Raw genomic sequence first — 23,266 nt, forward strand, 5'->3', positions numbered from 1 at the left:
AAAATTTCAGCACACAGGTTTGGAACAACATGAAGGTGAGGAAATTATGAAAGAATTGTCATGTTTGGGTAAACTATCCCTTTAAGAGTGATGAACTAAGTAGGAAACAGAAATGACAGGTGAGTTGAGGAAGCGAGAGGTTTGACAGAAACAGAGATATACATTATATCCAGCGAATGTGAAGCAAAGGGAGAGGAGAGAGGAATTCAAAAACAGTACAGAAGACAGACTCTATACTACTGTTTTTATCTCATTATGCCTTACTGTCTCATAGGATGTGGAGGAAGTCAACAGAAGGAGGATGTGTTGGGGTGGGTGTCACACCGCCTCTCAAAGCCGTATCTATAGCGCTGTCTGGGCCAGACACCAGGCCTTCTCTTCACATCTGTCTCTCCCTCATATAAGATCCCAATACACACAGAAGCTTATCCTCTGCATCGATGAGGCATTCATAAACACACTTCAATACATCCTTTAGCCGCAGAGTGTTTTTTAATAATCTCCCTGTTTGTGTGCACCCTGCACACGATGTCAAAGGTCAGAGGGATTATGAGGTCGAGGAGTGTGCCTAGCTTAGGATCAATAACGGGATTTCTGGAAAGCACCAGGCTTCGGTTTCAAAGGGTGGTGGGGGTGATTTCATTTTTCAAAAATAATCTGTTCTTTGTGAGCGAGTCCATTTCTGTTTGCCTGTCTTTGTTTGACTATTTTATGCATGCTTAATACTGAATCACAATTGACCCTATTTACTCCCTTAAAAAGGAAAAGTTCACCCAAAAATGAAAATTCTCATAATTCACTTTCCATCATGCCATCCTTCATGTGTATGAATTTCTTTCTTCTGCAGAAAACATAGAAAGATTTTTAGAGAATATCTCAATGCTGTAAGTCCAAACAATACAAGTGAATGCTGGTCAGAAATTTGAAGCTCCAAAAATCACATAAAGGCAGCATAAAAGTAATCCATAAGACTCCAGTGGTTTAACCCATGTCTTCAGAAGTAATATGATAGGTGTGGGTGAGAAACAGATTAATATTTAAGTCCTTTTTTACTATAACTCTACCTTCAAACAGCCATTTATTCACATTCATGAGAGTTGTTGTTCTTCTGTTTTTGCCGATTAGCATTCTCTGTCCATATCGTCACCTACTGAGCTGTAGTGCAATGTGACAATTTATTATTTTCCTTTGCATTGTTCCTCCCTTCTCTTCTCTTTCTCGTCCCTGCCCAGTAGGTGGCGATATCCACGAATAATGTGAATCGCTAAAAATCAGAAGAACTCTGTCCACTCGTGAATGCACATAGGAGGGCTGGTGAAAGAGTAGATCTTTAGTAAAAAAAGGACTTACCCACACCTATAATATCACTTCTGAAGCTTCAAAGTTCTGGTCACCATTCACTTGCATTGAATGGACCAACGGAGCCGAGATATTTTTCTAAAAATCTCTGTTTGTGTTCTGCAGAAGAAAGAAAGTAATGCACATCTGGGATGACATGAGGGCGAGTAAATGATGAGAAAATTCATTTTTGGGTGAACTATCCCTTTAATGCATGTCTTTCTCTGCTCAATTTATCACAGAAAAAAAAAAGGCATGCTGGCGTTCTCAATCTTTCATGAAAATGAAATTATTCTGCCTCTGAAACAACCTTTTCTTTTCGGTGGATTCGGTGAAGTCTGTGCGATTTACTTCTTACATAACTGAATTTCATGGTTACATCAGTTCATTAATTACAGACCCAATGATGCTTCAAATGAACTCATGTCCTGCTTTTCTGATATTCAGCTCCCGACACATGCCCCAGGTGCTGTCTCAAACACAATCATTGGAGCACCATCAGAGCAAGTATGGATGAACTCCAACAGTATTTGCACTTTTATGGGTATCAAAAGTTCAAAATTACACGTGTGAGGCACCTGAGACAAAAAATGTTGGACATATGCACAATATGAGCAATATTAAATATATAACACCAGGAAAAATGTACCTCTAACATCAAGGCATAAGAACAGCTGGGCCACTGCAAAATATGCAGTGCTTCTTAAAATTCAAAAGGAAGGAACCTACATGAAAAATTAAGCTGCCAGGACCCTGAAAGCACCTGAAGGGATAAATGCATCTATGAGTGGGGGTGTGTGTGCATTATCCATTTGCAATCCAGTGGACATTGAAAAGTGGGTGTTATCCACTTGCTATTAATGCAGGACCTAATACAGCTTGTGTTTGCGTGTATCTGTACACTTCTAGTTATAATCGAGCCAGTTGTTGTCTGACTAAAATGTATACAATGAACTACAATCGTAGGTCTGTTAGTCTGACTTTGCAAAAATCAGAATGGAACGATTTCAGCTGGACTAAAGCATTTACATGACATTTTAAAAAGACTACTTTTGTTTTAGTCGACTGAAATCAAACTTTTAAAGTGCATGAAAAAGTGAAGAGCATGTACGTTTTTTTCCAGGTTTGTTTTGCTCCCCCATGTGTAGTATAAGTCATGATTGAACTGCGATATTGGCTAGTTCCCTCCTCACGGTATTCCATCTAAATGAATGTGTCAGCTCTTTTTAGGGGCCTGGCCTGCGAATGATGAGGCAATTATATGCTCTGAGGTGTTGAGAAGCCCTGCCCCCTCTAACCCATAGGCTCTGGTCATTACAGAAAATGTTCTGTAATGAAGGAATGGCTCAGTGCTCTTTTACAACAACCTGCTAATCCCACAGAGCATTGCACAGGGTGGCCACTTACGCAAGGCAACCCACTTCCACACAGTATTAACCCCCCCCCCCCCCCCCTTTCCGCTCTGCTCTCCCAGGGGGATTGAATACTATAGAAAACAAGTGCGCAAAGACAGCCAGCCCACACACACACACACGGCAGCAGCCCAATCAAAGCTCTTGGGCACACTGAGCATTCAAGGGCACTTTAGACAGCGTCCCTACAGTGGCTCTATTCCAAATAATTCAAAACGGTCTGTGTTTGCAGTTTGTTGGGTGAATCTCATAAAGAAATATCCAGGTCATATTTCCTTCCAAAATCTAAAGAATTAAAAATAAGAAATTATATGCTGCTATTTTTAGGTTAAAGTTAATTCTTTTCTTTTTTTTCCCATTTCTATTCCATTCGAGGCAAACTTGTGCATTTTCTGTAAATTCCACTGATACTATTTGAGAGAGTGGTCTAAACAATTAATAATGTCTTACCTGTCCAACGAAAAAGAAGCAACATCGGCATCACTACTCATGTTTTTCTCCGTCATCAAATCTTTCCACCTTGTGTATGCCGTACCAATGTTTACTCTGGTTTTTCGCCTTTGCAGGTCTTTGTCTTTTTGCCTCTGAACTTTTTTGCTTCTTCGGCAGTACAGTTACTGAATCTCCTGTTGCCTCTGCTTCTAAAGCACAATAATAAGTATGTTTCCATTCTTTTTTGCTCTTCGTGTCACCAAACAACACTTAAGCGTATCTACATAGGCGGCAGCCAATGAGCGCGCGGATTTTCTTCTTTGACGTTTAGTGAAACACAGCGGACCGTGTCATTTCAACATGGCGAAACACATTGAAGGGGAGATCCGCACAATGTATAATAAAAACACTTTTTTTTTTTTCCCTCCCAGTTTGGAATGCCCAATTCCCAATGCGCTCTAAGTCCTCGTGGTCACGTAGTGATTTGCCTCAGTCCGGGTGGCGGAGGACGAATCCCAGTTGCCTCTGCGTCTGAGACAGTCAACCCGCGCATCTTATCACGTGGCTTGTTGAGAGCATTGCCACGGAGACATAGCGCGTGTGGAGGCTTCACGCCATCCACCGCGGCAACCACGCTCAACTCGCCACACGCCCCACCGAGAATGAACCACATTATAGCAACCACGAGGAGGTTACCCCATGTGACTCTACCCTCCCTAGCAACCGGGCCAATTTGGTTGCTTAGGAGACCTGGCTGGAGTCACTCAGCAGCATGCCCTGGGATTCGAACTAGCGAACTCCAGGGGTGGTAGCCAGCGTATTTTTACCACTGAACTACCCAGGCCCCCACTTAATAAAAACACTTTTAATAGAAAACTATTATGAGTGCAGTCTTCATCTCATGTGAGTGTACACCATTCAGATCACTCTTCACAAAAAAAAAAAAAACAGTCCGTTTGTTCATGTGTAAAACGTTTAAAATGAGCCCCAAATTACTGAACGCACCTTTAAGAAATACGATTTATATGCCAATTAATTGTGAAAGCCCTAAAAGAGAGAATTAACTGTCATCCAAATTTCATAATCGTGACAGCCCTAGACACATGGGAAGGTGAAAACACCGGAGCCGATGCAAAAACGTCAGATAGGAGATGGTGCTTTTCAGTGAGCCTCCATAATTCGTCCCATCCTATAGGTACCGGAAAGGAGTATGATAAAATTCTCAACAGTCATTAAAAACACACACACACACACACACACACACACACACACACACACACAAAAAAACTTTAATAAACATTTTTTAGCAGAATAATTGTGTTCTAAATTTCATACTTAATCACCATCACTCCCAGCTTGAACGAGGGGGTGTGATTTGTTTTTAGCTTAAATGAGTGGCCGCAATTCTTGAGCATTTCTAAAAAAAAAAATAACATGAGGACTGATTCATTGAAAACAGCCACAGACCGCTAAAATTGTCTCAAAAGTCATATACCACCCTCGATCTATTTCAAGCTCTTAGTTAATCACAATTGTCTTGCGAAATAAAGACAGACAAGGAAAAACATAAAAAAATGAGGGTATTTCCACCCATTCAGCGTCTATGTCTGCCTCGCACCGTTTCCTCAAATGCCACGGCTGTCAAAATCACTCTTAGGCCTGAAAAAATCTTCCTAGTTCCTCTTTAGGCAGATAGAAAACAGCTTGAAAGTCAAGAGGGCCATTTAAGAGAGTTAGACGACTTGGATTTAATTAGCAGTAATTAATCCAATTGAGGGCTAATTGGTGTCTTATTGCAGAATCAGCAGGGGTTCATTCATTTTTTATCAGAGGCTGAAACCTGTTCTATACAGTTCTACATTCGAGAAACACTCGCCAGCCTCCAATTTTACATTAAAATATGGATTTTTATTTCTGGCAAGAGATCAAACAGGAAAAATATGAAACCACTGGAGATGAAAGCACAAAATCCCTCTTGGGGTGCGACTCTCACTTTTAATTAATGGACGTATAGTGAAATGAAGAATGAAAAACTCCTTAGAGACACATCTATAACTTAAGACAACATTCCACAAGAGAATACATTTGATTTACGTCTAGCAAGCATTCTTTGCCCACTGGTTTCAATATCTGATCTTTGAAAACACAACTAAAACAAATCCTTTGAACTAGCTGGCAAACAATCAACAGGAAAGACTGAGCGAGTTCACATAGACAGCATGGAGACCATCTCAATAACCAACACCTATCAGATCAATGAAATCATTAGCAATGCTCTGAATGGAATACAAGCGTAATACTTACTGAACTCACTACTGAATATTTGGAAAATTTGGTCAGTCATCTGGGTAATTCATGCATATGACAATTTGCATATTGCGCAAGCGAGGTATACATGCTTAATTAATACGACAGACATAGTAAGAGTAGTAAGTTAGTATGCTTTTCTAAACATAGCCACATTGACATCACATCACTGGACAAATCAAATGATTTCTCTCTATCACACAAATGTGGCATGAAATGAGATTGTGGGCAAGAGGGAACAATCAGAAACATTTCAGGTTGATAGATCTAATCAGAAATGCTTTGTATAGCTAGCTAAAGTGTGTTGCACTTTAAACTGACAGATTCAAACTGTACAATCAATGGATTGAAGAGATATCCATTTATTATTTTACAATTTCATCATATGTTCACTGCCATTCCATAAATCTTGATGATAGACTACAACAGAGCAAAACTTCACCTGACCTAACCTCACCAATCCAGCATGAGCATGCATTACTTTTAATCAAGAGTGCAAGATAAAACACACTGATCCAGCTAAGCAGAGCTCCAGTTTCATAAAGTTAAACCTAACACACAAGCATCAACCAGGATACGAAGCACCACATTCACCTGATCACACAAGCATCTAACAACACACTTTATACTTCATAACAGATCATGCTGGCATGGATGCCATACAATCCATCATACATGCTCTGCTGTTTCCTATCTATGAGGTTTCCAGTTCTTCTTCTTTAATATTATTTTGTTTATATATATATATATATATATATATATAGGGAAAACGTTTTATTGCACTGATGAAAACAGGCAAAAGACTCATATGCAGAGGGGGGAAAGGCTGTTTGAACGGCTGTAATGTTAAATGCATTCAAGAAAAACAGACAAGCAGTCTTTATACATCACACAGTAGTTTATGTTCATTTCCACTGATTAACACTCTGTATGTAAAACACAACCATCACAAAACAAACACAAAGCAACATACGCTTAGTTACACAACAAAGTGCCAAAACAAATCAAATCGAGTCTAAAGTCAACAAAGGAAGAAGGCTTTGCGTTAGAAATAAAAACAAACTGTGTGTGGTACACTGTATGACCGGCTGCCGCTGAAATCAATAGTAACACACTCAGTCTCGTATTGAAATAAGCAGCAAACTTACCGACTCCGTATTTCTCGTTTTCTGTGGGCATCCACATATTCATGGTGTTTGTGTTGAAAAGAACGTTAAAGGCAGCGCGATATTCAGTAACGGTGTTAAATCACACTTCTCTCCGGCTTCGGATCATCCTCTCGCGCAGAGTCATTGTTCAGATTGCTCAAGCGCCCGAGCAAACCGCTCTGCACGAGAAGAGAATGCGCGCTCACAGAAATACCAGCGCGCGGCCAGAGTGCCACCACCGGGGAGCATTATGGGAAATGTAGTTTTGTAACGCAGACGGAAGTAATGACAGTGGCTGAGGTTTCAGATTTCAATTATGATATGTGGTCCTGCTCCATAAATATATATATATATATATATATATATATATATATATATATATATATATATATATATATATATATATATATAATTATTATTAAAAAAATAATATGCAAAATTATTATGCAAAATGTTTTTTTTAATTAATTTTTAATCTGTTTACTTATTTTTTGGTGAAATGTGTAATTTCTGCAACACCAAGATTTTTTAAATGCATTTGGTATTCTAAACTAACAATAAACAATAATTTTGGTGTAGTAAATACAACTTTTAATGCAAAGAATGTATTTGTATAAGTAGAAATTAACATTACAAATATTAATAAATGCTATAAAACTGTTGTTCATTGTTAGTTCATGTTAACTATTCTATTCGCTAATGTTAACAAATACAACCTAATTGTAAAGTGTTACCAAAAGCGTATTCTTTCTGTAATGTCTTAAATGTAAGATTTTTTTTATTTATTTTTTTATTTATTTTTTTTATATAAAATTTTATATTCATATAAAATTGGAGTCAATATTACTGTGTCGGGCCTAATCCATGGTTTCCGAGACTAAGCAAACAGAATTCAATATATGTCACAGGATGCACACTCATGCGTGAGGGAATATAGATGCCAAAAACTGCATGAGATCTGTGATTTCATCATTAATAAATAAGCAGGAACACCCTTAATAAAAACTCACAGTCACACATGCAACCACAATCCTTCATTAAGATGGCATTGTGTCTATTTTAAATGCATGAATGTGTGTATCTGTGTGTGTGTGTGTGTGTGTGTGTGAGAGAGAGAGAGAGAGAGAGAGAGAGAGAGAGAGAGAGAGAGAGAGAGAGAGAGAGAGAGAGAGAGCGAAAGAGAGAGAAAAGATCCCAGTGGTAAATGAGCACTGATTCTGGATCAAATATTATCTGAATCTTGTAAACATCATATAGAGAGTGAAATTAAGTCTTGCTCCTACAAATGAAAAAAAAAAAAAACAATTGTGTCCTATTTCGATAAAAGCTCAGCATGCACAGCATCTATCACCATCTGACAGCTGTGAGGATAGATGGAAAGATGTGAGGTCAAAAATGGGCCCTATCTCATGACAGTGAATATAGTTTCTGTCCTTTAATGGGGTCAAATCATGCATGTTTATTTTTTTTTTTATTTTATTTTTTTTTATGATAATAATAAAATTTTTAATGGTAATAATAAGTTTTTACCCCAAAACAATAATCATAATTTAGTTTATTAATATCTACCTCTTTTTGATCTTTAGAATTAAAGTAATGGTATCAATAGTTCTTTGGTGTCAGATGTAACCATAATAACAATACTACATGCAACAATTGTCAGAATTTCCAAAGAAATAACAAAGAAAACAATCAAACACAATGAAAACATGAATTCAAGGCCAAATATACAGATTAATTATACTTCACATACATGTTCATTCTTGATAAATTTAAGAGACTTTATAATGAAGACAGTTTTGATACAAAAAGCCTTTTATTTAGGGGGACAAATTGATTTAGATATTCTACATTTGTGAATATAGAATTTATAGTTGTTCTGATGTAAGAAATAAATAATTTTGAAGTAGTGAAGAAAATAATAGTGACAAAATGAAGCAGTAAGCAGAGAGTAAAATGGTGAATTTCTTGAATTAAATTTGGGTGATTCTCATAAAACTTGTCAACAAAACATCCTAGGAGAAGAAATTGTATTTTGCATTTAGAAAATGATTCCTAGTTCCTTTTTTCGACATGAAAAAAAGGTGGTGGTTATGATATTCTCATTACTGCAATGTGAAAAAATTAAGCTAAAAAAAATCAGAACAGTTATACAGTAAAGAATTACTATGTTACGATAATGAGAATTGGGTCATGAAATGTGCTTAAGTGTCCTAAAAATAATTTCACAATGCAAAATATCTTAATGGAGACATAATTTTCATAAAGCAAAATATCATTTCATAATTTTTGTTTTATTTTTATTTTTTTATTGATTTTGGTTTAAATATGACAAGAACATTTTCTTTACAGGCTTTGTGAGAATCACCCCATTTACAATAATTGTATTTTAAAGGTGAACTCATTAACTTTATAAATGTACCCCTAAAGAAATTAATAATGACATGATAATTGTGTACTACAGTCTCTAAATGTTCTTATAGGCTGTCAAAGTTACACTTAGACACCTGGCATGTATGTAGGTATTGGCCTTGTGGACAATATTAAAGTATGTTTCCATTGCTCTGAAAGAAGAGACTGTGCGTCTTTGTCACCGAACAGACCACCGTGTAAATGAGCTGCAGGGAGCTACAGCGGTCCAAAGACACAGGCTCCAACCAGCCATGCATACTAAACACACACAGGAGCTTTAAAGTCTGCCCCTGTCTCAGCTGCACTCACTCTCACAGCAATATTTCAAGCAGCATGCACTCCAGGGATGGTTAAGACACAATTTAAGACACAAATTCCACAAATCGCTGACTGCTAACTGGATGATGACCTCACTTTAGAAAAGCCATAAAATAATCAATAATCACCGCATATTGGTGTGGTTTTCTGCTGTAATTGATTTATCTCAAGTGTTTTGAGGTTTGAAAAGAAGAGATACACAGCTCAGTAAAAAACTGCTATCTTAATGTAGAGGGGCTTATCATTGCACTCTGGATAGGAAGACGGCCCTGCAATACATCGTAACAACAAACTTCACAATTCCTGTTCCTTATTCTATTAGCATAGATTCTATTAGATTCTATTAACATTCTACCTTGGATTCTATTAATGATTCTTTTAGTACTTTTAAAGAAGCAATCCATCTAATAACAATTATATAAAATGTAATAAATATAAAAATATATATATAAAAAATAAAAACAATAGCACTTTTTTTTTGTAATGTGTGTGTGTGTGTGTGTGTTTTTTAATTTAATTAAAGTAGCCTGGCTTTTATATCAACTAAATTCTCATGTGATTTAGTGAGTGAGAGATTCGTTTCAAAATGATCATGAGTTTAAGACTGATTTGTGATTTATTTGGACTAATTCATTAAAAAGAACCATTTATTATCTTTTGAATTCCATTTTGAATTTTTTTTATACGGCCCCATCGACTGCTGTTATTTTCTCTCTTTTTTTATTAACAGCCATCAGAATAAAACCCCAAAAGATATTTTTTGTATTCTGTGTGGTTTATTCACAACCCACCGGCTACATACAATTTTGAAAATAAAACATTAAGCATGATCTACGGTGGCCCAGGAGTGCACAACACAAGAAAATTAGCAATAAAAACAAAACAAAACAAAACAAAAGTTGATAACACAATGGAAGTAAACCACAGCACAGCAAAATTTAGCCACAACACAATGGAAATAAGCCACAATGCAATGGAAAAAAAGCTGTAACACAACAAATGTTGTTTTGTGGCTTAATTTTGCTGTGATTTTTATTATTATTATTATTTCCATAGTTTGTTTGTTTTTTTTTTTTGTTTGTTTTTTTCAGCTTTTATTTGCTTTGCTAATTTTGTTGTGTTGTGCATCCCTGGGCCACCGTACTAATCTTATGACAATTACAGTGACTATACTGAAATTTGTACAAAATGATATTACATTGTTCCTTTCCAGGTTCTTTCTGAAGGAAAATGTCCACTGTATGGTGCTAAAAGCGAGTTAAACTGTCCCCTAAACAGATCAGGTTTTTAATGTTAATGCTTTGAGTTTTAAATCAACAGAACCAGCCTCCCTACCCCTAAACCCTAAACTTTAAACCTAACCGACAAGGTCTTAAAAAGCAAACGTGAGATGAAAACACAATTGCTGAAGCAACCATGCCATTTTGTGGTGCTTCTATGACACTTTCGGCTCAAGTCTCGCCTCGCACGCCCTTCAGGACTCGTACCCCAATTCTTTGCTTCGCGAGTGCAACGTTCTATCAGTCGAGCTACTGCGCAATTTGATCACCCTCGAAACGAATGTAAATGAAGTTGGTTATGTAATGAGAACATTAAAAAGTATCGCCTTACAAGTCATGCACTAAAAAGTATCATACGTTTTCAGTAAGTGTTTATTAACAGATAATCTCTTGATTTATCTGAAAGTGAATAAATGTCGTTGTTGTAGCGCCTCTGCTCATTTCACTAGGAAACTGTTATGATATGTATAATGAGCCACAGAAAAAGCAGTTTTGCAAAATGTCTTATTCCCGGATCTCCAGATTCTTAAAGACACAACACATGCGATCATAAGGACATGTCAGGATGATGAGAGATGCAGATTTGCAGCTATCTTTGTTCTTTCCTCCTTTCATGCTTCCGTACAAACATGTGGCGGACATGCCAGAGACCTTTGAGAACATCTGAGCGGCGTCTGTGGATTGAACACAACCATCTGAAGTGTTATCTGTTCTTGTCATCTCTTCTTTCTAGTCAGAGAAGAAAACATTTTAGATTTTACTCCAAAGACCCCTCTGTACCTCTTTTAAACAATGTTTCTTTTATTGATATTTGTAACAGGGTAAAAGGGAAAGGAGGAGGTGAGAACCGGCTTGACATCATAAATAATAATTTAATGATTAACTTAAAGCAAAATAACACACACATACAGTGCAGCTGCCTGTAGCTCTCTCTCTCCTGAACTGCCGCCTCCGGCCCCCTTTATCCCTATTAGGGCCCGCCCTCCTCCTTGCCACACTCCTCCCTCCTTTGCTTCAGGAAACGGCATGAAGTACACCCCCACCTTCTCGGACCTGGGAGGGAGACAAGGGGAGGGAAAAACAACAAAAAAAAAAGAGAGGGAAAGGCCAACACGGAGCGACAGGTGGGGAGAGAGGAGAGAGAGAGAAAAACATTTACTTGCCGGATCTCTGTTATGCCGTAGCCTGGTCCTCGGTCACTCCTCCACCCTCTAGTGGATGACAGCCGCCCCTCCCCGGGTGGATCGGAGGCAGTCCTCCAGTCCCTGGCAGATGAAACACACTGCCGCATTTTTAGCGGCCAGTAGGGGTCTCCTCCACCCCTGGCAGCGGCCTGACTGCTGCAGGCAGTCCTAATGAGCCCCTCCTCCCCTCAAAAACTCAATTAAAGAACCCACAACACACTTTAATAGCAGATCATTATCTGCACACCAACCTGAATGAGGACTATAACAGGACTGTGTTGAAATCTTTTGTCCTGAATCTCTAGATGAGAATCACAACTGTTGTTCCATAGGAAAGCAAAATCAAAGTTGAGATCTCTTCAATATCCCAAATTGATTCTCCAGATTGGAGAGCAAAAGGAGGCTCCTCTCAAATATTTCTCCCACGGACTAAAAATGGTTTATAACTGGTTAATTTTGTTCCAATAACTTTTTTAAGAAAGCAAAGAATAAAAAGTTTATTTTCGAAACTACGCCACTTTCTGTTGTCCAAAAAAATTAGGCTTCTTGCTTTTTAGTAGAATATACTATACTGTATGTAATTACTACATATACATGCACTGTTAATCCAGATACAAGGAACAACAGTTGTGATTCTCATCTAGAGATTAAGGGCAAGAGATTTCAACAGATTTCTCAGTTGCTCCCAAATCTTCACTAAATTATTGTTAAATATGATGCATTAATACAGATTTGATGCTGCCAGGTTTTGATGAGAAGCAGATCTGTTTTTAAGATTCAATATTCCATACAGTTTATTTATTTTAATTAGCCTTACTTTGTGATAATGTTCTGATTCATGTGGCTTAGTACAGCTAAAATGTAAGTGAAATGAGTGTGCTTCCTTCTGTTTTACCCCGATGTTGGTCATTGAATCAGTATATAAAGTTGATTCATGACTTTATTGGCTCCAGAAGAACACAGTCTGTCCATGTGCATCTCTGGGTACACCAAGGTTTAGAAAAATAATAAAAATTTTGCCCGCATAAGGTGACATTTACTTCAAACGCGCCCCACGCAGAGAGATTTAGGCTATTTTTTATTTATTTTTTAAATTAAATTTCTCCCCTTTTCTCCCCAATTTTGGAATGCCCAAATTCCCACTACTTAGTAGGTCCTAATGGTGGCACAGTTACCTCAAACCTGGTGGCGGAGGACAAGTCTCAGTTGCCTCCGCTTCTGAGACTGTCAATCCACGCATCTTATCACATGGCTCACTGTGTATGACACCGCAGAGACTCACAGCATGTGGAGGCTCATGCTATTCTCCGCGATCCACGCACAACTTACCACGTGCCCCATTGAGAGCGAGAACCACTAATCGCGACCACGAGGAGGTTACCCCATGTGACTCTACCCTCTCTAGCAACCGGGCCAATTTGATTGCTTAGGAGACCTGGCTGGAGTCACTCAGCAGACCCTGGATTTAAACTCGCGACTCCAGGGGTGGTAGTCAGCGTCAATACTCGCTGAGCTACCCAGGCCCCAAGATTTAGGCTATTAATTGATTTTAGATGATGACTTCTATGCTGATAACTCAGAATTGAATCAATAATTTTAACTTATTTTGGGTGAGACAAATCCTTTATTTTGGGCTTGGTTTTTCAGACCAGATCACTTGTTTCTCTTACGAGATCTGGCAACACTGCAACTGGTATATCTCCCACCCTTAGCACAGAGTACTGTCATTTTAAAAAGAGTGTTATGAACAGTCCTTTTGTTTCGTTCTAAACTGTAACTTTTTGTAAAGGATGCTGCGGAACACCGGAACTGGAACAAAAAATAAATAAATACAGTTTCTGCTCGGAACTAACCGAAATAAAAAATTAAAAAATTGTTTTGTAGTCCCATTTTTTTCCTGAGAAAAAGATTCTGTTAATTTCACGTATCTCAACAATGTCTCAAACTGTGCTCAGATTTGCCAACATACCAAAGGGTCAGACCATCTGAAATGGTCCAATAATTGTAAAGTTGGTTGCTTGACCATTTGTTATTTTTCCTTATTTTTTGAGTGATTACCTCTATGTATTGGTATTCCAAAACTACCAGTTTTTTATTTAGATTTTTCTTGGTTTAACCATGGCGTCCATCTTTGTGTCATGGCGCATGACAAATTTTGGTTATACAGATGTTTATGGAAACCTCAATATCTTAGCTCAGGATGGTCCTAGCTCCTTGGAACAAAAACTGATCTCTAGAGCACATTACAAGGTACATGTACATATATAAACATTTTGCTCGTTCTTGTTCCTTAGACTTAGAACTTAAATCTTAATGTAATGATCAAGATTGCTGAAAGTTCCACATTTAGGGTCAATTTATAATGGGAAGGGTTCGAGTCTCAGTCCTAAATTTTTTTAGGGGGTACCTAGGTAAGGATAGTGTGCATGCAGAACATTTCAGGTTTGAGACTTCTCTTATTTATTTTTTTATGGGGGCAAAAAAGTGCAATTTCTTTACATTTCCCCTCACTTTCGGGTTGACTGTCTCTGGAGCTCACAGGGTCCCGGCTCGGCGATCTGTGGAAGGAGACAGGCCCCGATCAATTCTGGCCTACTTTCTGAGATCATCCGAGGCGAGGAGTAAAGGAAGGCTTTCTTGGAAGAACCACAGCATTTTCTTGTTCTCAGACTTTGCGAACTCGACAAGAGAGAAACGTGATCGATTCAAGGAATGCAAGAAACTTTTACATCAACGGAAGGTCGCTTTTGCACAGATATTCCCAGCCAAATTGAGAATAGATGCTAAGGATGGCCGTAAAATATTCACATGCCCACAGCAAGCACTGTCCTTCATAAAGTCAATGGAGTAAGTAAGTCATCTTGTGGTATTCACATTGCAGCCGAGTGGACTGGCTCACTGAACATTTGCTTCACTGTTTGAAGATTCTGCATGCTCTTTTTGTGCTGGTTCCGCCTAGCGGCTGGAGTTTATTTTGTAGAGAGACACACCTTCAGGATGGATTTGTGGATGAATCTAAACGCTCTTTGTGCCTATTTTGCCTATCGGCTGGAGTTTATTTTGTGGAGTATTTCTGGCAAATTCATTGGAGTAAGTCATTTGCTTGCACTCATGTTGCAGCCGAGTGGAATGGCTCCCTGAACATCCGCTTGACAGTTTGAGGAACCTGCACGTTGTCTTGGTGCTGGTGCCGCCTATTGGCTGGAATTTATTTTGTGGAGTATTTCTTGCAAAGTCATTGGAGTAAGTCATTTAATTGCACTCATGCTGCAGCCGAGTTGACCGGCTCACTGAACATTCGCTTAACTGTTTGAAGAATCTGCGTGTTCTTTTTGTGCCGGTTCCGCCTAGAGGCTGGAGTTTATTTTGTAGAATAACACAGCTTCAGGACAGTTTTATGGATGAAGCTACATGCTCTTTGTGTTTATTTTGCCTATTGGCTGGAGTTTGTTTTATAGATTATCTTTTGCTATGTAATTCTGTCTCACAAAATGTGTATAGAAACACCGGACTTGAGCAATCTGACGGCAAGGTTGTCACGGGGGCTATCGTAGGCATACATGGACTGTTTGAGTTTGGAGGGACGGACGCCAGTTGGTGCTGTCGGGTTATGCGCATGTTTTTCTTTTCTCTGTTCTTTTTGTTCTAGGGGACGTTCGGGGTTTGAATGTTGCACTAATGTTGGAATGTGGTCTTTATAATCTTGTCTTTGACACACAATCTATTTTTTCTTACATGTCAAAATGTCAGATGTTAATATGAGTGGATTGTCTCTCTCCACGTGGAATGTGAATGGGTTGGGGCACACCATAAAAAGAAGGAAGGTTATTTCTCTTCTTAAGCATAAGAAATATGATATAGTGTTTCTTCAAGAAACGCACCTTTCTCCGCAAGAAGCTGAAAAATTTGGAAAGATATGGGGTGGGCATTTTTTTTATAGTGCTGGCTCGAGTAAGAGCAGGGGAGTCATTACACTGATAATTAAACATCTACAATTCAAATGTCTCAAACAGAGTAAAGATAAATTAGGAAGAGTCATTATCGTTTTAGATGAAATTCAAGGACAAAGTCTTATTTTGGCTAATATTTATGCACCTTACGTTGATGATCAGGGCTTTTTTATAGATCTTGAAGGGATGTTGCAAGCCGCTGGCACTCCTCATGATAGAATATTGGGAGGAGACTTTAAACTTTTGATGGACTCAAAAGTCCTTGATCATAGTGAAGCAAAAGTGTGCAAGCCCCCTAGAGCAGCATTGATGCTTCACAGGATGTGTAAAAATCTTGGTCTTACAGATATTTGGAGACTTGAACTCATCTGGGAGGGACTATACAATTTTTTCATCAGTCCATTAGATTTACTCTAGAATAGATTTTTTTTTATATCTAAGTCCCTCATTTCATCTGTTGTTGATTGCTCAATTGGAAACATTTTAGTCTCAGATCACGCCCTGGTGTGTTTAGAGGTGTTGCCACAGATGGAGAAAAGGAAATCATATAGTTTGCACTTTAATGGATCCCTTTTGCAAAATCCTGAATTCCAACAAATGTTAAAGGCTGAAATGAGTGTCTGTATGGAGACCAACTGGGCTTTAGTATCCTCTGTGGGCGTGGCTTGGGAGGCACTTAAGGTGGTTTTAGGGGGCCGGATCATACAGTATGCTGCATTCACCAAAAAATCCAAATTGGAATTGGAAGAGAATATTAAAAGTGCCGAGGCAGAGCTGAAGCACCGAATGTCATCTAATGGCCTCAGGGAGTTGACCCGATTGAAATATAGATATAATATTTTGTCACAGAAGGTGGAGTTTTGGCTGTTCAGGTCATACTTTGAGTCAGGGGACAAGGCAGGGAAACTTCTGGCAAGATATATAAAACAGAGAGGGTCTTTTTATACGATTCCCTCAGTGAAATCTGCTGGTGGTGAAATATTTACCTCGGCCATTGATATTAATAATGCTTTAGGGGGCATGGGTAGCTCAGTGAGTAAAGACGCTGACTACCACCCCTGGAGTTCGAATCCAGCGCATGCTGAGTGACTCCAGCCAGGTCTCCTAAGCAACAAAATTGGCCCGGTTGCTAGGGAGGGTAGATTCACATAGGGTAACCACTTCGTGGTCGCTATAATGTGGTCCGCTCTCGGTGGGGCGCGTGGTGAGTTGTACGTGGATGCCGTGGAGAATAGTGTGAAGCCTCCACATGCGCTATGTCTCCGTGGTAATGCGCTCAACAAGCTACGTGATCAGATGCGTGGATTGACGGTCTCAGACGCGGAGGCAACTGAGATTCATCCTCCGCCACCCAGATTGAGGCGAGTCACTACGCCACCATGAGGACTTAGAGCGCATTGGGAATTGGGCATTCCAAATTGGGGAGAAAAAGTGGAGAGAAAAAAATTAAATAATAATGCTTTTAAAGAATTCTATCTTGATATCTATAGTTCCATGTCTTTGTGTACTGATGAGGATATTAGAAACTTTGTGGAACCATTAGGACTTCCTAAACTAACGACTGAGCAAAAAAAATCTCTTGAATCTGAGATAACCTTGGAGGAGCTTGGTGAGGTAATTAAGGCCTTGCCAACAGGCATGGCTCTAGGGCCAGATGGCTTTGCCGCTGAATTTTTTAGATCTTATGCTACAGAAATGGCTCCACTTTTGCTAGAAGTTTATCTTCCACCAACCATGACACAAGCCCGGATCAGTCTGATCCAAAAAAAAAAAGGACAAACATTCAAGTGAGTGTAAGAGTTACCGTCTAATTTCCCTGATCCAGCTAGACATTAAAATATTGTCAAAAAATGTGGCTAACCGATTAAGTAAAGTTATGACATCTCTTATACATATAGACCAGGTGGGGTTTATTCGGGGCCACGGTTCTTCTGATAACATTAGGCGTTTCATTAATGTCATGTGGGCAGTGGCGAACGATCAGACTCCTGTCACTGCCATCTCACTTGACGCCGAAAAGGCGTTTGATAAGGTAGAATGGGATTATCTTTTTAAGATTTTGGAAATGTACGGGTTCTGGAATACTTTTATTGGGTGGATTAAGTTACTTTATAGACACCCGGTAGTGGCGGTTCAAACAAATGGATTAATTTCAGATTATTTTACTCTGGATAGGGGCACCCGTCAGGGTTGCCCTCTTTCCCCCTTATTGTTCTGTCTTGACCTGGAACCATTAGCAGCCGCAATAAGAAAGGATGATGATTTTCCAGGGGTGGTGGCGGGAGGTGTGGCGCATAAGCTTTTGCATTACGCAGATGATAATTTATTATTCATCTCCAACGCTACTAGATCTATGCCTTGCCTCCACAGAATTGTTCATTCCTTTTCTAAGTTCTCAGTATACAGAGTGAATTGGTCTAAATCCGAAGCTTTGGCTCTGACAGCGTACTGCCCTGTAACGGATTTTCAACTGGGTGCCTTCCAGTGGCCCAAGCAGGGCATTAAGTATTTGGGCATTTTATTTCCAGCAAATTTGAGTGATTTAGTTAGAGTTAATTTAGACCCTATAATAAAAAGGTTTTTGAGTGATGTGGACAGGTGGGCTTCACTACATTTATCTATGACTGGTAAGGTTAATGTTATAAAAATGTATTGTATTCCAAAATTCAACTAACTACTACAGTCTCTCCCCACTGAAGTTCCCCTCTTTTATTTTAAACAATTTGATAGTATAGCTAAATCCTTTATTTGGCATGGTAAACACGCTCGGTTGCATTACAGTAAGTTACATAGGCCAGTTCACAAAGGTGGGTTAGGTCTCCCCAAGATTTTGTATTACTATTATGCTTTTGGACTCAGACATTTGGCACATTGGTCTCTTCCACCTGAGAGAGCCCCTCCCTGGCTCTTTATTGAACAGGAGTTCCTTGCCCCTATCTTGCCATTGCAAAGTCTTTCTACCAAGCTGCCCAGAGAAGTAAAGACACATCCTGTTATCTCGCACATACATCTAGTGTGGACAAAAGTTTCCCACGTGTTCAATTCGGACATTTACATGAACGTTGCCGCAAGTATTTTGTTGAACCCTAAATTATGCATTAATAAGTCCCCTTTCTGCTGGACAGAATGGATTGAGAAGGGTGTTGCCACGCCGGGTAATCTGTATGAAAATGGAGCGTTGAGATCCTTTGAAAATATAATACAGCAGTTTGGGATGTTTTAAGAGTCTCTCTCTCTCTCTCTCTCTCTCTCTCTCTCTCTTATAGAAAATAGCGTGGGACTGACTTGCAATCTTCAGAGACCCAAACATTGACATCGATGATGTATTTATTTATTTTTTTCTCATTGAAAGTGTTTTTAGGAAGCCAATCTTGATTTTTAAACATATTTTGTTTTGGGGGTAAATTTTGTGTGACTTTAGCAAACATTGGCAGTATACAGGAAAATGCCAGCAATGGTTATGTGTATTTTATTTATTTTTTTATTTTTTTAAGAAAATAGGTATTATTTAATGGCTTTAAACAAATGTTGTAGTTCTGCGATGCAGGGTCTCTGGGGGTTACTTAAAGTGTGTTTCATCAAGGTTGAAATTTGTTTTTTGAACAATATTAACACTAACTCTTATAATTAACTTTTTTTTAACCCCATTTCATGTATGAAAAATCTTACAATTTTTGATGCTGTAATAAGCAAAGCAAATGATCTATCATATTAGCAGGATATTTCACATTTTAATTTTGGGGGGAAATTTAGCATGGTATAATGTATTGAACAGAGCTGAGAGTAAAATATTCTTATTGATTGTTGAAAGCATGAAATATTTTTTTAATAATTTTTAATAATTAAATATTTAAAGGGATTCATATTTAAAGGGATAGTTCACCCAAAAAATTACAATTCTGTCATCATTTAACCACACTCATGTTGTTTCAAACCCGTATGACTTTCTTTCTTCTGTGGAACACAAAAGGAGATGTCAGGCAGAATGTTAGGGACTGACAGCTTCAGTCACTTTTCACTTTCATTGTATGGAAAAAAGATACAATGAAAGTGAATGGTGACTGAGGCTGTCAGTCAGTCCCTAACATTCTGCCTAACATCTTTTGCATTCCATTTTTGGGAGAACTAACCCTTTTCTGTAATAAACTAACATGAAAGGGCAGGGAACAGTGTCAGAAATGTACTTTTACATTAGGGGCAATATTTACTCCCTTGATTTTCAGGGACATTTTTTACCTTTATGATGGCTTTTTTTTCCCCTACCCATTCAAAACATAAGCTATGTGTCATCCATTTATGTCAAATTGCCACATCCAAATACTGATTATAAAGATTCACATGACTGTGTATGATTACCTCTTCCCCTATGAATAAATCATCATTCATTCATATTTTATGCCATAACGTGTAAAACTATGACTATGTTCAATGTTACATTATGAGGGCATTTTTTGGAATTTGGGGGCATTTTTATAATTTTTTGGTGACATTTTATTTACTCGAGTCTGTCTTAATTTCTGACCCTGGCTGGGCATGTGTCTAACTCTGAATGAATTTTGCTCTGACACATTTCAGAATGGAACAACGCATTAAACTGAGCTTGCATAGCCGTATCTGCATTCGCATTCTTGCATAAAGTAAGTTTAACATGTTAAAACTAACCATAACCTTAAAAACACTTAACATCACCCATGAATCCAAAAATTCACTATTTTTAAACGTGTTGAGGTGTGTGGTTATAGTTTCTCTGGTCATAAACAACAATGTTAAAAATGGCATCGGTGAGAGTGAAAGGTTTATTCCGATATGCTTCATAACCTTTCAAACCTTTCAAACTCTAACAAAGGTTGAGACACTGTGCACAAATGGCCCGCCAAAGAGACCGTAAATAATTGTGATGGGCTTAATTTGTTTTGCATTGCATTGTGCTTATGAAAACAGTGCTCTATCTGATCATTGGGGTGGAAAATTACTTGCCACCTCAATAAAAATAGACACTCCTTTTGTTTCTATGGCACTTTGGAAATATTGTGCCAGGCCATGCAGCCTCACAGGCACATCCAGACCGGTAGCTTATCATAACTTATTTGCACCATAGCTCGCCTGACATCACAGCGGCGATGACATAACCTCAAGGACTAAAAGTAAACCATTCACTGGCTGATTTCCTTAAAAAATTTGTGTTCGGCCGATCGGCCCCATTTCACGGCCGGCCCACCGGGAAAAGTCCCGGTTCTCCCTATGGCCAGTCCGCTCCTGATGCCGGGTTACACCATTCGTAACCCATTTTACTTATGCACTGTAACATTTTTGAGTTAAACAAAATATTTAGTAAGACGGGACTTGATTTTACCCATCGGGAACTGATTGAACAGTAAAAAGAGGGCTTGGTGACATCAGCTGAGAAAGAAAGTTGTTTCAGAAGTGGACCAAATTATAGTTATTTTAAGATTACAAAGACAATTTTGGTTTTTAATAAAATGCACAGATGAATTGTGCACAATAAGATCAGGAAGGTAAAAAAAAATAAAAATAAAAAATAGGTTGAAAAAGGTGATATACTTCCAATTAACATTTTTTATTGATTCATAAATACACAACAAAGAAAAACACAACACATATACATCGAATCAACATTTAACATTTAACCCCTAACATTAAACTAATATCCCTCCCCAATCACCAACCCCGCCCTGACCCCCAACGAACACTCCTGTGGTCACATATCATAATACATACACACACACACACACACACACACACACACACACAAAAGAAAACAAAAAAGAAAATATAATAAACATACATAATTAAACTAAACTTCTCTCTCCACATCCCCTCCCGAGAGTCCCCCAGAAATGCTAAATAATTGCCCAATTTCCTAACAAACAAGTCCCAAAACCCCAGCCTTCTACTTGTCACCTCCTTGAAAGCTGCCACCCTCCCCATCTCCGCACACCACTCCGGAAATGAGGGCACTCCATCTGACTTCCATCCCCTTAAAATAATTTGCCTGCCATCATGATACTGGTCAGAACCCAATTTTTTATGCGTTTATCCCCCAAATTTATGACCGTCCCATCACCCAAAATACAGCGTCTGGGGCAAAGTACAATTTGAGTGCCCAAAATGTCACACATACAACTCATGACCTTTTCCAAAAGCAGTAATCACCTCTCCCAGAGTATCTTCTGCTTTAGGGGGGTGTTTGCTACTCCCAAAAACAATACAGAGTAGGTGGTGCAGCTGTAAATACCTATAGAACTGAGATCTGGGAATCCCAAAATGTTGAACCAAATTTTCAAAAGATCTCAACACCACTCTCATAAAGGTCACCGAGTGTAGTAACCCCCCTCACAATCCACTCTGACCAGCAGAAAGGGGACTTATTAATACATAATTTAGGGTTCAGCCATATGTTTGAGGCAACATTTAAATAAATGTCCGAATTAAACACTTTGGACACCCATACCGAGTGTAAATGCGAGATAACAGAGTGTAACTTAACTTTGATTAGTTTGATAGAAAGGCTTTGCAATGTCAAAATAGGGGCAAGAACTTCCTGTTCCATACAAAACAAGAGAGGGGCTCTCTCAGGTGGAAGCAATCAATAAGCCAAATGTCTGAGACTGAATACATAATAATAATAAAAAAACAAAACCTTTGGGTAGGCCTAGCCCACCTTTGTCAATCTGCCTATGTAATTTATTAAAACGTAATCTAGGACATTTACCATTCCAAATGAAGGCATTTACTATGCTATCAAATTGCTTGAAATAAGAGAGGGGGACATCTACAGGGAGAGACTGCAGTAAGTAATTGAATTTTGGAATACAATACATTTTAATAACATTAACCTTCCCAATCATAGATAAATGTAATGAAGCCCACCTGCCCACATCGCTCGAAAACCGTTTTATTAAGGGGTCAAAATTAACTCTTAACTAAATCACACAAATTTGCTGGAAATTAAATACCCAAATACTTAATGCCCTGTTTGGGCCACTGGAAAGCACCCGGCTGGAAAGCCGTTTCTGGGCAGTACGCTGTCAGAGACAAAGCTTCGGATTTAGACCAATTGACTCTATATCCTGAAAACTTAGAAGAGGAATTAATAATTCTGTGGAGGCAAGGCATAGATCTACTGGGGTCAGAGACAAATAATAAAATATCATCTGCGTAAAGCAAGAGTTTATGCGCTATACCTCCCGCCACCACCCCTGGAAAATCATCCTCCTTTCTTATTCGCGGTTGCTAATGGTTCCAGGGCAAGACAGAACAATAATGGGGAAAGAGGGCAACCCTGCCGGGTGCCCCTATCCAGAGTAAAATAAATCCATCCAATAAATGTACTCCCGAACCCGTATATTTCCAAAACCTTAAAAAGATAATCCCATTCTACCATATCAAATGCCTTTGCGTCAAGTGAGATGGCAGCGACCGGAGATTGTTCATTCGGTACTGACCACATGATATTGATGAGAC

General features: G+C 38.7%; 1 protein-coding gene across 2 annotated transcripts in view; it reads right to left on the reverse strand.

Annotated features, from left to right (window-relative positions):
• Positions 1-6,801, reverse strand: part of LOC127436649 (dedicator of cytokinesis protein 4-like) — a 143,015-nt gene extending 136,214 nt beyond the window's left edge. For both annotated transcript variants that reach the window (XM_051690925.1, XM_051690923.1), the window contains exon 1: positions 6,638-6,801. In XM_051690925.1, coding sequence (XP_051546885.1) covers positions 6,638-6,680 — 43 coding nt within the window. In that variant the 5' untranslated portion in view covers positions 6,681-6,801. The remainder of the gene's footprint in view (positions 1-6,637) is intronic.
• Positions 6,802-23,266: the final 16,465 nt, after the last annotated feature.

The sequence above is a fragment of the Myxocyprinus asiaticus genome, chromosome 47 (assembly GCF_019703515.2).
Source record: "Myxocyprinus asiaticus isolate MX2 ecotype Aquarium Trade chromosome 47, UBuf_Myxa_2, whole genome shotgun sequence".
In the NCBI taxonomy this organism is placed as follows: domain Eukaryota; kingdom Metazoa; phylum Chordata; class Actinopteri; order Cypriniformes; family Catostomidae; genus Myxocyprinus; species Myxocyprinus asiaticus.